The sequence below is a fragment of the Cyprinus carpio genome, chromosome B5 (assembly GCF_018340385.1).
Source record: "Cyprinus carpio isolate SPL01 chromosome B5, ASM1834038v1, whole genome shotgun sequence".
In the NCBI taxonomy this organism is placed as follows: Eukaryota; Metazoa; Chordata; class Actinopteri; order Cypriniformes; family Cyprinidae; genus Cyprinus; species Cyprinus carpio.
Window position 1 is genome coordinate 21,406,743 of NC_056601.1, and position 17,459 is coordinate 21,424,201.

Sequence of the window (17,459 nt, forward strand, 5' to 3'; positions counted from 1 at the left end):
AGTTAATGAAGAATGTTCTTTTTAAATTTTTATTTATCAAATAAAAAGTCCTGAAAAAAAAACATCACAGGTTCCAAACAATATTAAGCAACACAACTGTTTCCAACATTGATTATAAATCAGCATATTAGAATGATTTCTGAAGGATCATGTGACACCGAAGTTAAACTGCAATAATAGGCTATTTCACAAAATATTTTTTTTTTTTTGTATTTTTGATCAAATAAATGCAGGCTTGATGAGCATAAGAAACTTCTTTAAAAAACATTAAAAATCTTACTGATCCCAACCTTTGAACGGCAATGTATACATATATAGGCTATAAGCAATCTACCTCAAGAACAGTTAAATGTTCTCCCATTATGCATATGTGCACAATATGTGCAATAACCTTATTTTATTTATCACTTTACATTATAGTACATCCTTACAACTTTATTTATTTTTTATTCTATTCATATTCTACAGTATTTTATCTATAGCACACCTGTACATATTTATCCTTTGTGATATGTGTTTGTTTTATTTATATTTATACATGTGTATTTTATTCACACCTTTTTTTATGTGTGTTATTGTTGTCTCTGTGTACTGGAAGCTTGTGACACTAAAACAAATGCCTTGTATGTGCAAACATACTTGGCAATAAAGCTCTTTCTGTCTTCTGATATGGGTTTGTTTAATGTACAGTAGACCTACTACAGAAGGCTATACAGTGCTTCCCACACATAGACTTTACTTGGGCAGGCCGCCCAGGTATTCATTTCAAAATAAGAGTCCCGGTGTTTTTTTGGGCTTGTTTATAATTGAAAGACGGTGTCTTTTTTTCTGGACATTATTGATATTTTGCTGAAGTTGAAACACGGACGTTAAATAACCTACCTCCGTAAGCGCGAGTCCCATTCGCTGTGAAGCGTGAGTGACCAGCCAGCGGAGGATTCCGCTTGGTCTTAAAGCCTCCCTCGAACAGCTATGTCTATGGCTATGCCTTAAATACGGGACAAACTGCGTTCCGTATAGCTTTCATACGGAAAGCGTCTTTGATGCCTTAAATATGGGACGATTCCGTATTATACGGAACTGTTGGCAACCCTAGTGGCAAGGCTGAGGGATCGTGTACAGTCAGCAGATTATTTTGTTAAAGAAACCTCTGCAGGGTGATAAAGACTACACTGCGTAATTTTCCTGCTTATGCGGCCACTTGCCTGATAAGTAAATAATTAAAAGCAAAATATTAATTTGACATTTTAATTACCTCAACATGACTCGCAGTAACGCTTGAGTGCTCCGTTATCAGTTGTAGGTTGTATCAATAACAGACCACTAGATGGCGCGATTAAACAATCAGAGTTGTACTGCAGGGAGCCATGCAGAAATATAAATGAACGATGCATGGTTCTGCTCTAAGCATGAAAGTTACAAGTTTGTGAAAGGACTTCCAGTGCCAGGTAAAAGCAGATTATGAATATACTTAAGATTCACAAATACCAAAGTGTCTACACCAGACGCGACCGGCGCAATTTGACAAAAGCAAATAGAAACCAGTGATGTTCTCTGCTGTGGATTTGGTGGGATGTGACAACAAATCCATGACAGTAAACTGATGCCGCGTTCCATTTCTGACGAACTTCAGCGCTCTGACACAAAGGACCATTTCAAATATTTATAAGAGAATCGTGAAAAAATTGTTCCCTCAAAAATATTAAGCAGCATAAATGTTTACAACATTGATAATCAGAAATGGTTTCTGAGCAGCAAATCAGCATATTAGAATGATTTCTGAAGTAATGTTGCTGAAAATTCAGCTTTGATCACAGGAATACAGTAACCTACATGTTAAAATTCAAATAGATAATTTAAACTGACAGTATTTTACAATATTACAGTATTTACTGTATTTTTAATAAATAAATGTAGCCTTGGTGAGCATAAGAGACTTTCCAACAACAACAAAAAGGGGGGGGGGGGGGCTTAAATATTTTTCTTTACAAAAGGGGGGCCTGGCAGAAAAAGTTTGGGAACCACTGTCCTACTCAAACACACAATATTTAATTTAATTTAATTCATACAGGCCTTCTTCATGTTGTATGTTTGCATTTTTTGAGAAAACAATTGTACAATAAAAAAAAAAAAAAAAAAAAGACTTTTCAGGTATATGACCAATCCCTCACTTTTTCTATATAAGGCTAAAATATTTTGCCTGTAATTTTTTTTCTCATATCACAATATAATATCGATATCGCCTAGACAGTGTAACATATCATATGAATTTTAGATCATATCACCCACCTCTACTCTCTGGGTGTGTTTTTGCTTGGTTTTTACAATATACTTGTTAGTCAAACTGCATATCCTTTAAACAACAATTATGATATTATTGTAGCCAATATATCACACACCCCTATCAGGAAGTTACAATTTTGTTCTCTTCAACTCACTGTGTGGAAACGTTGCTTTATCAGCAGAGGAGTCCAGAGTTGTTTTGGACCCCACTGACTTTCACTGTATAGACAAAAACTGCTGAAACATTTTTCAAAATCTCTTTATCATAGGTCTGGAAAGACGATTTTAATTTTGGGGTGAACTATCATTTACTAACACTGCTATTAATACTAGTAGTGTCAGAATTTCTATGACCAACATTTAAAAATGTAAGCAAAGCCTGAGGTTACACGAACAGGAAGGAGTCATGTCTCCTAAAGGGAAAAAAAACGGATAAAGAAAAGTAGAAAATGTCTCAGTTGCAAACCTCGAGTGCTCCTCTAACAGGAAGAGCAGTGACAGAAGTGTCAAAACTGTCTCCAAATCCAGTAAGAAACAGTCATTTTGACAACAAGCCTTTATTATCCGCCTAACCCATGATAAGACAGTTTGCCAGCAGCTGTCTTGCTCATGGAGCCTCTATCACCTTTTCCAGCTCTGGGTTGGAAATGGGGCCCATTTTATTCACAGCAGTGCATCAAAAACTCCAGTTGTGTTGAACTGAAAATGAATGGCACAATATGTTTTTATAGTTCCATATAGGGCTGTGCGATATTGAAGAAAAATGAGATATGTGATACCTTGCTAAAAATGCGATATTCGATATGCAATACAATATTGCTTAAAGTGTGTAAAATCAATTTCAATTATATTTTTTAATATTTTAAAAGGCCAATTTGTTTCACATTCTTTCTTGGAAAAGAAAGAATCACTATAACTTCTGAAAGTGACCAGCAGTGTTTTAGCAGTACATAAAAAGTAGTCACAAATCAGAAAATGTCATTTTAATATCATTGTGAACATACAAAAAAAATGACACTAATTTTATATCATTGTAACTTTGCTTTCCATACACTTTAAGCACTTCTTCAAATACCACAGCAAAAAAACTATAGTCTAAGATACTTCAAACATGATTAAAGGCAAGTGAACAGTCAGTAAAAAAAAGAAAGAAAAACAAACAAAAAAAAAATACACAATTTACAAGCATAGATAAAATAAACAGTAGTATTCAGATACAGAAATTTAATAATTAAGTGTAAAATAACACTGCATTGTGTTCGCTGTATGAATTAAATTTAGATTAATCTTTGTTATAGCGTTTTTGTTGTTGATTAACATTAGTGACAAATTCAGCAGCACGTATTTATAGGGTGCTCCTATAATCCGATCCGATTTCTTTCTCAGCTGTTTACATTCATTTAAAACATAACTGACTGCGTTTACGAGAATGATCGTCGAGATGGGTACTATTGACATAATTCTGTGTGTATGTGTCTGTTCAAACATAAGGAGGAGATAAGAAAGACAAATTAACTTGGTGTTTGCGTGATATCTGAAAGGTGTCTCTGTGTGTGTGCGCGCTTTGCACGTGTGGCAGAACTGAAGAGATGCTGTGCAAGATGCGGCTTGTGCATGCGCGTCAGATGTGAGTCAGAAAGCAAGTTAAGACAGCATGGAGTTGTTTTCTTATTGCACTTAACTCTTTTTAATGTCAAGCAATTCTCTGCTATATGCGTCGAACTATAGCAGATTTTGCAATGTTTTAAGTAGCCTATTGTTAAAATAATTCTGATATCTCATGCCCTTACCATATTAATATTTCAAATCCAAAAATGCTATACTCAAAAAATAACATATCAGCATTTGGCCATAGTTCCATATAAAGGAAAACCTTCATTGAATATTTAATATCGGTGAAAACTGCAATATAGCATCATGCTCTACATTCCTTCAAAGCCTCAGACAGAGATAACAACCATACAATTGAATTGTAGTTCTATAATTTAAGCTTGAATCAGCTATTTGCATTTATTGATTTTTAATATACTCAACATGATCATACTAAATGTTTCAGGCTGCATTACAGTCTGTCTGCGGTTTTGAACTGTCGGAGGTTGGGAGGCTAAATGATTCCTCTTTCATCTCCTCCTTTCATGATGACCCTGAAACTTGCATACACACACACACACACACACACACACACACACACACACACACACACACACACACACACACACACACACACAAACTCCAATCAACAGAGAGGCAGCAATTTAATTTCTCCACAAACTTGAAGGCGAAGCACTAGCCTTCTGAAAAGAGATGAGATTTTCTTATTAATGTACAACAGTACATCATCAGTCTGACCACAAACAATATGCCCTGATTCACCTTACTGTGACTACTCATTACTTATCCCATTACTGGTGTCATACCCTTTGTCAACCATCATTTTCACTTGTGTTGAAAGTCATCACGATGTAGGAACATAAGCTGGTAAAAATAGGCTTCAAAAAGCATGAATAATGAAACCAAACTGATGCAAAAGAACTCTGGGTTATTCTGGAAAATAACTGCTTGCTTGGAGAAGAAGAAACCATTTGATTAACATGTCAAAAGAAGTGAAGCCACAAACCTGGCAAATTTTGCCATTTTCCGGGATTAGTTCTTCCTCAAACCCTCTCATTATTTCAAGCCGGTACATTTTAAACACAATTTAGCTTCCTGGCGGACTGATAAAAACCTGTGAACCTGGAGTCCCGAGTTGAAGCGCAGCCAGGAAGTCTGACTGGACTTTGAGATTTTCAGTTTTGTTTGCAATACGCATCAGATGGTCAGTGAACAGAATGTGGGCAGACTGTAGGCAATCTGTCGGCAACTGTGTTGGTTATCAGTATAGAAATAAGATCCTCTGGAACTAGATTTCTTATTCTATTATTAGTATTCCTCCCCTGAGCTCTCACATCCGAACAAAAACTAATTCAAAAGTACAAATGGGGTTGTTTAGCTTGAAGGTAAAATATGCATGGCACTGTACCTCCCTCCGTTCGCTGCAGATCTTGCAAAGCCACTGAGCCCTTTTTTGACTGCCTGCAGTCTCGATTCCACATTTAGTGCATACCTTCTGCAACACAAACAAGCATACCATTAGAACATGTCAAAAACACACAACCTGATAACTACTATAACTAATGTATTATGAATACATTAATATATACATAAACACACGCACTGATATATTCATACATATAATTATAAGAAACTTTTCATATATATATATATATATATAAAATCATACTGTGATATTCTGCTATAATTATAAATGTGTTTATGATTTAACAATTTCATCTTTCATCCAGTGAAAGCTTAGCTTTTTTGCTCAAAACAACAGAGAAAGTGTACCACAATTTATGCACCACCACTGTTATTTAAGTTTTTTTCAGTTTACCAGCAAGATGATTGGAAACATTTTTTTTTGTGTGGATGCAGAAACACGTCCACCCTGCAATCGTGCTGATTGTAAAAAGCATCATCCCTCTTCACATGAAAATATATTATATTACAGCGGGAGATATTAGTGTGGACTCCAACCGCTTGGTTTTTAAGAATCAATTTGAAGGTGAGGGCTGTGATACGCTGTTGTAATAAGAAAAAAGAAATACCCTTTAATCAGGCTTTATGTAATAGAAGACAAACACTAGACTGAAGTGCCAGTAATTTAGTTTTAGTAGAACTTCCATATACTTAAATTGCTTTGAGATGGAGTGAGCGAGAGAAGAACAAAGAGAATGTGAGCGAGAGGGCACAACGAAAACTCTTCAATTTCTGTTAAAAACTTCTAAAGATCCCTCTGTCAGTGAGAGACATCTCTAAAGCTGCTGTAAGCAGTTTAATACCACGCATAAAATGTCCCTACTGCTTGACAGATATCACTAAAATGGGTGTCTTGAGAAATCACACTTTACTTTGAGATAGCTCCAGGCTCTATAAATGGATGAATCTGGCAACCAATGGCATGAGTTTAGAGCGGGACTTTTTTTTTTTTGTGAATTAAAGTGGTTCTGAAACAGTTTCTCTTATGAATCTTATACTGACAATTATTTTAACGGTAGATAGATAACTAATGCAATGGCTGATAATAAAATCCAATACAATTTTGTCAAAAGTTAAATAAAACAAAAACAAAAAAGGATTAATTTTTTTTTTTTAATGTCAACTGAATTTAGGCATCACAACATTAGTGATGTACAGTACAACAACAAAAAAAATAATAATAATAATTCATTTTGGGATTTTTATTATGTGTTTGTTTAGGGACCAACTCTCATTAAGTAGTTGCTTATTAGCATGCATATTACTAGCATATTGGCTTTTTATTAGTGCTTAAAGGACACATATAAATGTCTTACTATGAAGAACCGTGTTTTAGAACCCTTATTCAATTAACTCCACACCTAAATTTAACAACTACCTTACTAGCTATTAAAATTAAGCAACAATTTAGGAGTTTACTAAGGCAAATGTCTTAGTTAAAATTAGTTCAAAGTAAGAATTGGTCCCTAAACTAGAAAGTTACCAAGTAATGATAAAATATATAAATATAAAATTATGAGATGATAACTGATATGGTACAGATATACTGTGCTTCTTCAGTCACACTTAGAATCATGGGTTTAACATTTAATTTTGGCATTTAACACATTGATTTCTGCCTCTTAGTCGAATGATACTTTTCAAAGCAACTGGATTTATGATTTTCACCTTAGGGATGATAAACCTTCTGATAATCCGACTAGCAACAGCCTATCAACCATCCAAACCAGAATAGCAACTGGCTAAAAACCACTCCATAGACCAGGGGTGCCCAAACTCAGTCATGGAGGGCTGGTGTCCTGCAGAGTTTAGCTGCAACTTTCTTCAACACGCCTGTGGGGAAGTTTCTAGTATGCCTAGTAAGAGCTTGATTAGCTGGTTCAGGTGTGTCTGATTGGGGTTGGAGCTAAATTCTGCACCCCTGCCATAGACAAAGTGATTTCCAGTACATTTTTCTACAAATCTGCTAATTTCAGCAATAACGGACTCTCAGATTCCATATGGTATATGATCAACATAGTCTATTACACAAATGGTCACATATTGTTTGAACACAGAGGCATTACCAATCTAATAATAATAATAATGATCAATTCATTAGTGATAATTTCCCCTGCATGTTGAAAAGCCATAGTAATTCCAGTGAAGTCTGGAAACAGCAGCTGTTGAGAATGATCACAGGTCATGAGAGAGCAGAGTGATGTGAGCTCAGGGTTTCTGTAACAGATGCTCTGTCCTCACTGGCACAGACCTGCTGTTAAGGATCTCATTCAGTCTTTAGCACTCCTTAGTCCTGTGTCAAGTCACAGTGTGTGTCTGTCTCCAAGTAAACTACTAACTGCAAAGTTCAGTGGAAAGTATCAGTCTTGCAATATCAGTACACTAAAGCAGAGGTCCCCAACCACCAGGTCACGTCCCACTACCGGACCGTGGAAGAATTGCGACCAGCATTTATTGCATATTAATGATTGATCTTATTATTCAGTATTTTCGTTGTATGCAATTGATATGGAGTAGCAATTTGAAGATTTCATGTAAAATAAGTAAATGAATGATCTTTTCTGCTCTGATCTGTCACATATGGCCTATTAAGGGTTAAACGGATCGCAGTTGATCTTGAACACCTATAAGACCCTATACTGTTTGGCACGCATGTGATTAATTTGCCAATTTACGAGTTTAAGCAATTTTAAACCACAAGAATAAGAAAACGAAAGAGAGTTCAATTCTTGCACAAAATCAAAGCGCGCACAAGCATATAGAGACGTGTTTCAGACAGCGCAGAAATACAGAGTTGCGTATATGTAGGCTCCACATAAAATTAACTTATGTCAAACACGCTTCACGGCATTGTCATTGTGCTTTAAATATTTTTTTTTCTTGCTTATCCAAAAAAAAAAAAAAAATCAGATCTGTGACTCAAAAAAAAAATACAAAAAAATTAATATTTATACAATACAATGAGTTGAACCACTATAATAACTATATCTGTGAGAACATTTTCCAAACATAACCAGTCCCTCCCTGGTGTAAAAAATGTTGGAGACCTCTGCATTAAAGCAGTGTTTCAGTTACACACTGTCCCCTTGTGGTCACATTGAGAACAAGTCAAAGTTAAATCGATATTTGCAATAACAGGCTATATTAAGCAGTATACTATATTTGAGATGTATATTTGAGCATATTACCATACTACTTCAACACAGCTGCTCTGTCATTTCAGCCATTTGCAGGCCAACCTATGAGGTTTGTGTTTCCTAGATAGTACTGTTGTGTTTTGGGTAACATAAGGTCTGAGGCACATTATTTATTATCCTACATTACAACATAAATTATAAACCATTATAACTCAAACATGAGTCGTCATGTAAAGTCACGTCCTTGTAGTTGTTGTAGTCTTTATTTAGCAACTGGTTATCAAAAGAGAATGTTTCACTATTCATGTTTGAGGATTGATTGTGTGTAATGTTACATTGTTTATGTTATACACTACCATTTAAAAGCTTGGGGTCAGTAAGAATTCAACATACAATTATAACATTTTATTAAGATTAAAAAAAACACCTTTCCTATTTTAATTTGTTTTAAAATTGAATTTATTGTTTTGATGGCAAAACTGAACTTTCAGCAGCCAAAACTCCAGTCCTCAGTGTCACATGATCCTTCAGAAATCATTCTAATACGCTGATTTGCTGCTTAAGAAAGTACTGTATTTGATGAAAGTTCAAAAGAACAGAATTTATTAGATTTTTTTTTTTAAACAACATAACATTAACTATTTATCAGGTACTCTTATAAGCTATGATGTGACAACTAAACAAAACACACAAACATTAGCCTTATCTTATGTGAAGCATTTTTTTCCTCAAATGTTAGATGCAGAGTAAGATGAGCCATAACGTGAAAAAAGGCAAGTTCTAAATCTTTTCTGTAAATTCTAAACTGTAATGTACAGAAATCTTAAGCTGTGTTACTTTTTAAAACAATATGTGAGACAGCACGGGCACAAAAGTTGCAAGTACTTCAGTTTAAGGTATTATAAAGAAAAACCTATATGACTAACTAAAATAATGCAACAATAACATGGCTGAACTTACCCCGGTCTACCCTAATGTTTACCACAGACCTTATTTTAATCCTTAATCCAAACCCTCCATTCCAAAAACCCATATGAAATTCCTAAGGGAACATGTTAATTGTTCTCATTAGGGTTTTGAATAACTTTTTTACTGCAGTATATAGCATATACACATGCACTGTGCGCAGTATGCATAGAATGCTTAGATGACTTACAGACTGTCTTTAAATATACAGATCTTTGCTGCCACTATGTGGTGTCTTAGAATTACTGCATGAGCCCATAGATCCTTACTACATGGAAATGACTAAGCGTACTTGCAAAAAGCAGTGAGTGTGAGTGTGTGTGAAGGATAGAGAGCATCATGTTTAGAAGATTTAGACCAGTCTGTACCATGCAGCAGTCCAAACAGAGGACGGACGGAGAGCTCAGCAGACCAAACACTTCTCCACACAGCAGGCACTGTGACAGGCCATTTCCCACAGCAGATCTCCTCATGTTCTCCAGACGCTCCACTAAACGCCTGAAACACACACACACACATCTAAAGTTACAGAAGACAGGACATTGTGTGACAAAACCGAAAAAGGCATGAAAAAGCATAAAGGTGATGCAGACTGATAAAGTCTCACCCAATCCGGTGTTGCTCAATGATCTCGAGCTGTTCAGCACGGTGGATGACACTCATGATGAGATCCAGCTCTCTTTTCTCAAGTGTCTGAGCTTTCCTCTGTCTCTCTGACTGAAATGTGTGGAATGACCAGCCTGTGTGTAACCTGGGTGGAATACAGGCACATAAGACAAATATCATTCATTGGAAATCAATCACTATGATTGTCTTTTCCCACACACTCTTTACATTGGCATGCTGAAATACAATTTGTGCAACAGATGTAAACAAACAAACTTACTTTGCTCTAAGCCCTAGTTGTCTGTCATTAGGACAGACCCAGTGCTCATTCTCACTGCCAAACATTGCGTCTGTCATGTTTCACAGTGGAACTGTAACAGATCAGAATGATCATTATAAGAATAATCAGGTGTAAAAATATGAAACAACAGTAGCAATATAAAGTAGGTTTGAGAATGTAATTGTGTCCGAGCGTGAATATAAATATATAATAAGCACTCAACTTCAACGTCACAGCCGCTCATTGGCTTTGACAGGTGTTAGCTGTTTGTTGTGATGGAGCTTACATTCAATTATGTAAAAGCGGAAGGCCGCGGCTCAGCTGATTACTGGATTATTCATCTCAAAACACCTGCTAAAATGACAGTTTCAGACACCAGACACGAAGACATATTGTGCAGTCTGACATAGTCATTAAAATAGCACTTTATGATGAAAATAACAGTACTCTTTCTCAAATGGAATGAGACTGTATACATGTTTGTTCTGGTGCTGCATGGATCCTATTTATTTAATAATTGATGAGTTATATGCAAGTTAAATAAAAGAGGCTGTGTAACAAAAAAAAAATTCAATAAAATTAAAAAAAATACTTTGATCAAATAGCGTATAGGCTTTGATAATATAATAATAAATAATACATATTACTTTTGCTCATTTTTGCACTTATATCATATATACTGGAGAAACACATGTAGCCACATTCATGTTTAAGATTGTTAACTGAATTAACTTACTGAATCAAATTCTACATTTAAATTATTTATAAATTTACATAAAAAAACATTTTGGAAACCTCACAATTTTTATAGGGTAAGAAGAAACACTTTCAAGCGAAGTAGAAAACTTGACATTTGTATTTATAAGACTATTACTATACTGATGTATATATATCAGGTTTTGATTAAATTGGTTAAATTATGTGTGTGTGTATATATATATATATATATATATATATATATATATATATATATATATATATATATATATATATATATATATATTAATAATAAATATTTATTATTATTGCTATTGTGTATGTGTGTGTATATCCACACATACGTACTTTATAAATGGATATATTTTTAATAATAATAGTACTATTAACAACAACAACATAATAATTACAATCACAATTATTATTATTATTATTATTTGTAATAAGAATAATCCTTATTATTATTAGTTGTTGTTGTCATTATTATGTACACATTTATAAATTATTAATATTAAAATGCCTTAAATTACAATTTTAAATTATAAGATATTTTCTGTTGAAACAATCATGACTTTCAGTACATTGATAAAAATTCTATATTTATAAACATAAAACCCATATAATATATTGTGAATAAGTTTAAGTCACTTGAAGCACTTGCTCATTTCTCTTTCTCCCTCTTTCTAACACAGACACAATCTACACCTTTATGGATAAGCGAGGCCAAGTCTATTTACATTTCCATGAGAACTCCTGCTCTGCTGCACAGGCCTCAGGTATAGATGACAAAGGCTTCAACAAACTACTTAGTTGCACTAGCAGACTTGTAGCATATGTATAGCATTTCCTCTCAAGCCAATAGCTTTATTTCCAGAGAAAGCAAAAAGTCTAGCGAACTACAAACAGCAAACCCTAGTATTTACTTGAAGAGTACAGATATCAAACAATCAACAAGTTCTTGTGTATTCTTCCATTTGCATTTCACATGCTGCAGAAAACCCCTGACTGATAACCAGTAGCGATTTCATTCAGAGAAAATACATACTCTTTAACTACTGTTTTTAACCTGGAATACAAAATGACCGATCCACCAATCCATTCCCTCAAAGAAAACACCCATATCCTCTTGCTCTTTCTAAATGACACAGAAAAGGGTAGGCAGAGTCCTTATTTCATTAACTACAGGTCACTTACTCCAGGCAAGGCTCCTTTTTAAGACGTAAACATTCCAGCATCCATTCAAATCTAATCCACTTGAAAGCAGTTAGGAAACAGGCACAGACAGACAAGAAAGAGTGTTTACCTTACAAGAGGACAGATAAAGTGGCGTTGCTTTGACCGTATCACAGCATGAGAAAGTGGGAGTAGAGGAAATAAGGCGGCGGAGGAGGAAACTCCTGATTACACTGATCTCAGATCAGGTTTGCTGCCTCTCTTGCTATGGATCAGGTCACATGACCTGAGTACAATTCATTCAAAACATCCTGCTCCTCCACTGATTACAATGATTGAATAAAGAAACAAAAGAGTGACGGTGGTACAACCAAACTGAGACAGGCCTCATAGGTGCTAGAGGCTAAAGGCTTTACTATTGACCTGGCCTTTAAAAGCGGACAGTATAAATCACAGTAATCACACTCTATATCTCCTCCACAACAAAAAAACCAATAAAAAAAAAAAAATTAACAAACAAATACAAAAATTTCTTATGGAGTAAATATATTTACTGGTGGTCATGCAATTAAGCTGCATAGGAGGTTGACAGCTGCAAAGACCGCATCTTTATGAAGTGTCTGAAGCACCCAGTAACTATAAAAGCATCGGAGTTAAAGCTTAAAATTCAGACTAAATTATGTCTGTTCATGCCCACCTCAGCCCCTAGTATGAATACAGTTGTAATTGCTGTGCAAATGCATTTAAGCCACCTCTGAGCAGCATAAAAGAGTCTGAGTAAAGACACCTAAATGCCACTTCAGAAGTGCTTCTGTGCCACCTCTGAAGAGTAACTTTGGCATAGTATAAAAAACAAAGCATATTTACACAGCCAAGTTAAGGCTACTCTGTGCCTGCTTAAAATTCTGTGTAAAGACACAATGCATAAGAGCCAGACTAAATTATGCCTGCTCTGACCCACCTCAGCCCCTACTATCAAAGTGTACAGTTATCATTGCTATGTAAATGCATTTATGCCACCTCTGAGCAGCATTAAAGAGTTTGTGTAAAGATATATAAACACCACTTTACAAGTGCCTCTGTGTTACCTTTGTAGGGTAGCTTGGCATAATATATGAAAACATAAAGCATCTTTACACAGCCTGCTCACAAGTCTGTGTAAAGATGCAACGCTGCATAAAAGCCAGGGGCAATTGCTGTGTAAGTGAATTTTTACCTTTGCAGTATAAATTTGGCAGTATTAAAATGACTTGTAAATGCACCCCATAACTTCGGTTTTGCTTGCTCATTTAAGAATTGCAGAAGTTCAGTCAATAAAATGTTCAAACCAATAAAATCACCTCAAGCTTATATATATATATATATATATATATATATATATATATATATATATATATATATATATATATATATATATATATATATATATATATATTATATGTATATGTACACACACACACTTAACCATTTGTAAACGTATCAATATCGCTGCCAAGTGTTATTTATTTACGAGAGAAAAAATAGCGCTGACACTTTTCAAGCAAAACATTTCTCCAAAAGAAGTTTGTTAGGCTTTAAGTGATAAAACAACAATAAAACTTGTGCGACACTTTCTAGTTGGATCATGTTCGGAGTTAATGTGAACTTACTCGCTAGAACACCTGTGTGAAATTGAAGAGAGATGACTTCAAAAACACACTTAAAACACATTGAGAGCAGATGGTTAGAAAGAAAAATGGTTCAGAAGAAGAAAGTGAAGCTAGTTTGAAGACAATATCTAGCCGCACTTACGTGGTTTAATATCATGTTATCTAATGCATTTGACAACTGACACTATCAGATTTATTTCGTTTAAAAACAACTGCTTAATTCCCAACCACACAACATAAAGAGAAACAAAAAGATGGTCTAAACACAAGAACAACAGCATGCCTTACCTTGAGACGTGATGTTTCCAATGGAAACAACCAGAAGTTATTTTCTTCCCAAATGCCTCTCAGCTGTCGGAAACGAACCCCTATTGGCAGGGTCAAAGCTCTGCACACCCAAAAAAAAGGTAGCAGGTGTCACAGAAAACAAGGTAATCCCGTGGATAATGGTGTGAATGTGTTTACTGTGAGAGCGCGTGTGCTTGGAGGTTTGGTGGCCGCTTTGGAGGACAGCCACGCAGTAGTTTATCTCCAACTCTGCGAAAAGAGCGCGAGGGGAAAATCTGAGGTCATACCTTCCCAGCACAGCAGATGCTGGAGCGCTGGCCACGTGCTCCCTCCCGGGCAAACGCGCACAAGTTTCCAAGGTGAAAAGAGGAAGTGCAATGAATCAGTGAATCTTTTAAAACATTAAATCAGAGCTATTACCACTTTACGTCAAAAATGCGTTTGTCATTTTTGGTAGGATGTGAATCAAAAAACACCAGGCGCCGCGATGCAGAACATAGAAGTAGATTAAAACTAAACACTGTGTCTGTGACGCAGTAAGAATAAATACAAATTTATGAATTTTCATTAAATTTCGTTATTAATAAGTCACAGACCAACCTAAAAAAAAACTGAAGCAAACTCTGCGCATCTGTGTATTGCTACCTGCCAAGAGGCCAGTGTCTCTCCTGGGTATCTTAGCAACAGGCGCTTGTGGAAAAAGTACAGACAGCACGCACACACACACACGCGCGCGCGCGCACATGAGGAGGAAAAACACAGTTAGGAAAGCAGCATGCTATGCCACCAATAAAATATTCTTATCCCTGAGGTATTCAAAATAAAAACTAAAAAAAAAACCGGACTATCGAATGGGGTGCAATACAATGTAGCCTACCAAATTCGATTTCAAACCAAAATTCGATTTCGAACCAAAGATTCCTGTATAGGTACAATAGCACGGTTTTCAAGACTGATAATAATTAGAAAAGTTTCTTGAGATCCAAATCAGCCTATTAGAATGATTTCTGAAGGATCATGTGAAGACCGGAGTAATGATGCTAAAAATTCAGTCTCGCCATCACAGCAATAAATTACATTTTAAAATATATTAAAAGTAAAAAACTAACCGTAATATTTCATGTCAGTGCAGCTTTGGTGAGCATAAGAAATTTTGTTTCAAAACATTAAATAATCTTACACGTTTTTTTTTTTTTGCTTTTTTTTTTGTTTGTTTGTTTTTTAGCTGTGTTTTTGAATGTTTATTAACATGTGTTATTGTTGTGAATTTTATCACCCAAACAACCTTTCCATTTCAAAGTATTTTAGGTATTGTAAAAACAAGTGAACACAATAAAACCACACTGGAATTGATTATGAAAGCAGACTTTAAATGGAAAGTTAAAGATTATTGATCTGATAAAAGTAGAAAGTAAATGATGAAATGTCAGCCTCTCGTTCCTCAGGTAAACCGGCTGTGGCAGCAATCAAATCCGTTATTGACAGAAAATACAATTAGTTACACCCAGATGGCCTTCAGCAGAATAGAGTGCATCCGTCATGCCCTTCACACAAGACTTGCCACTTCAATTTCTGACATGTTCTACAGCAAACCGAGAATATCTTGCTTTCCATTTTCCACTAATGGATGTTACATTGTTTTATTATTAACCTTGATCTGTAAGATTAGAGTCAAATAACAATTTGAGATTAAATTAGTTATCATAAAGCAAGAAAGAAACTGAATCATGAAATTGTTCTTTATTACAGTTTTTTTTTTTCAATTGCTAACATCCTTTTGTCCAATCTGTAGTCACATTTTCAAAACACTATACACAATTAGCACAACATCAGTCTGTTGTGACCATACCTTAAACACAATTCATGTTGTTTTCACACAATATTCAGTAAATTAACACGTTTCTAAAATGCTTAAATTTTATTTTCACATAAGCTTACCCCATACTAAAATCACAGATCTTTTTTACAAATCCTTAAACACAACATGACAGAAATGAAGAAATAATGTTCCAAACTTTAAATATAGTGTAAAGCCTCTACTTCTGCAACAACAGCAACTGAAAAGTATTGAAAAAATATCTCTATATAAAATATTGTAACAACTGATAAGCATTTTTAAGTAACAGATCACTAAAATATTTAGAAATAGCTGATTTCAGTCTCAGTTGGAGGAATAGTCAGGTTGATGCTCTTTCAATTACATCAACATAAGAGTAAAAAAGACCTCTTTGAATTGGTTTTGTGGGTGCAGAACAACGCAAAGAATCAGAGAGAGAAAAAATAATGCCTGGGAGAGGGAGAGGAATAGTTAGATCAGAAGAAGATAGGTAAGGGAGAAGAAGAGGTAAGGGAGGGGTAAGAATGTGTGCTGGACTGTGCATTTTTATGTTTGTTTGTTTTTCCCTCTTTCACGTGGAACCTATGAAAGCTTATTTCTGCCATGGAATATAAAGGGTAAAGGGTAGTTGTGACTTTTTTTCATCTAACAGTTCTGACTTTTATTTCTTGCAGTTGTGAATTTATCTCACAATTCTGATAAAGTCTGAATTGCAAGATGTAAACTCGCAATTCCAAGAGTAGAAGTCCAAATTGTGAGATAAAAAGTTCACAATTACCGTTTTTACTTTTTTATCCTGTGACAGAAACAAGCTTGCATAGTAACCAAAGGCCATGTATGTTGTAATTTTTGTTGATCACTGGCATCAGCTACCATGGGGGCACCATCCACATCCAACCCCTACCCACTGGAGGGCAATTTCAATCAAGGTTCCAATTGAATTTCTGCATAGATGACGCTATTTTTTCTATTGTACATTCTATAAAGTAATGACTCATTCAGTTTTAGATAGTATTTTGCCAAGAATGAACACATTCAACACTTAAAAATGTAAAATGGGTTTCAGTTGAAGGTAACTAAATTACAAAAACAATGGATTTTTATATTGTCTATATGCAGGTAGAACTGACAGTCACTGTGCTATGATTGACTATATGTTCCTATTGGATAGAAATGTAGTGCTAATGTTTTGTCTGAATGACTCAATTTTGAATTGGGTTTGCTGTGTTTTGATCGAGTTAGTATATGTAGAAAAAGGTATTCAGTATTTTGAAATGTAGAGTTTGTATTTATTTAACAAAATGTGGTTTTGGCCAGAAAATTAACTATTTGGCAAATTGTGTGATGTAGGTGTGTTGCTGTGTTAAGAGTTTAGAAAAAGTACTTTAAGTATTGGTAAACGCTTGTTAGCAATTGAAAAAAACTAAGACAAAACATCAACAACACAA

General features: G+C 35.0%; 1 protein-coding gene across 5 annotated transcripts in view; it reads right to left on the bottom strand.

Annotated features, from left to right (window-relative positions):
* The window catches only part of LOC109045715 (rabphilin 3A like (without C2 domains)), a 281,082-nt gene extending 266,236 nt beyond the window's left edge, over positions 1–14,846 (bottom strand). Inside the window, exons 1-6 of one of the 5 annotated variants that reach the window (XM_042724898.1) lie at positions 14,462–14,831; positions 14,175–14,274; positions 10,348–10,438; positions 10,069–10,212; positions 9,830–9,959; positions 5,303–5,389 (exon numbers count right to left, since the gene is read on the bottom strand). In XM_042724898.1, coding sequence (XP_042580832.1) covers positions 5,303–5,389; positions 9,830–9,959; positions 10,069–10,212; positions 10,348–10,424 — 438 coding nt within the window. In that variant the 5' untranslated portion in view covers positions 10,425–10,438; positions 14,175–14,274; positions 14,462–14,831. Of the gene's footprint in view, positions 1–5,302; positions 5,390–9,829; positions 9,960–10,068; positions 10,213–10,347; positions 10,439–12,258; positions 12,547–14,174 lie in introns of those variants that run through there. The other 4 variants (XM_042724901.1, XM_042724899.1, XM_042724900.1 and 1 more) reach the window with 4 other exon arrangements.
* Positions 14,847–17,459: the final 2,613 nt, after the last annotated feature.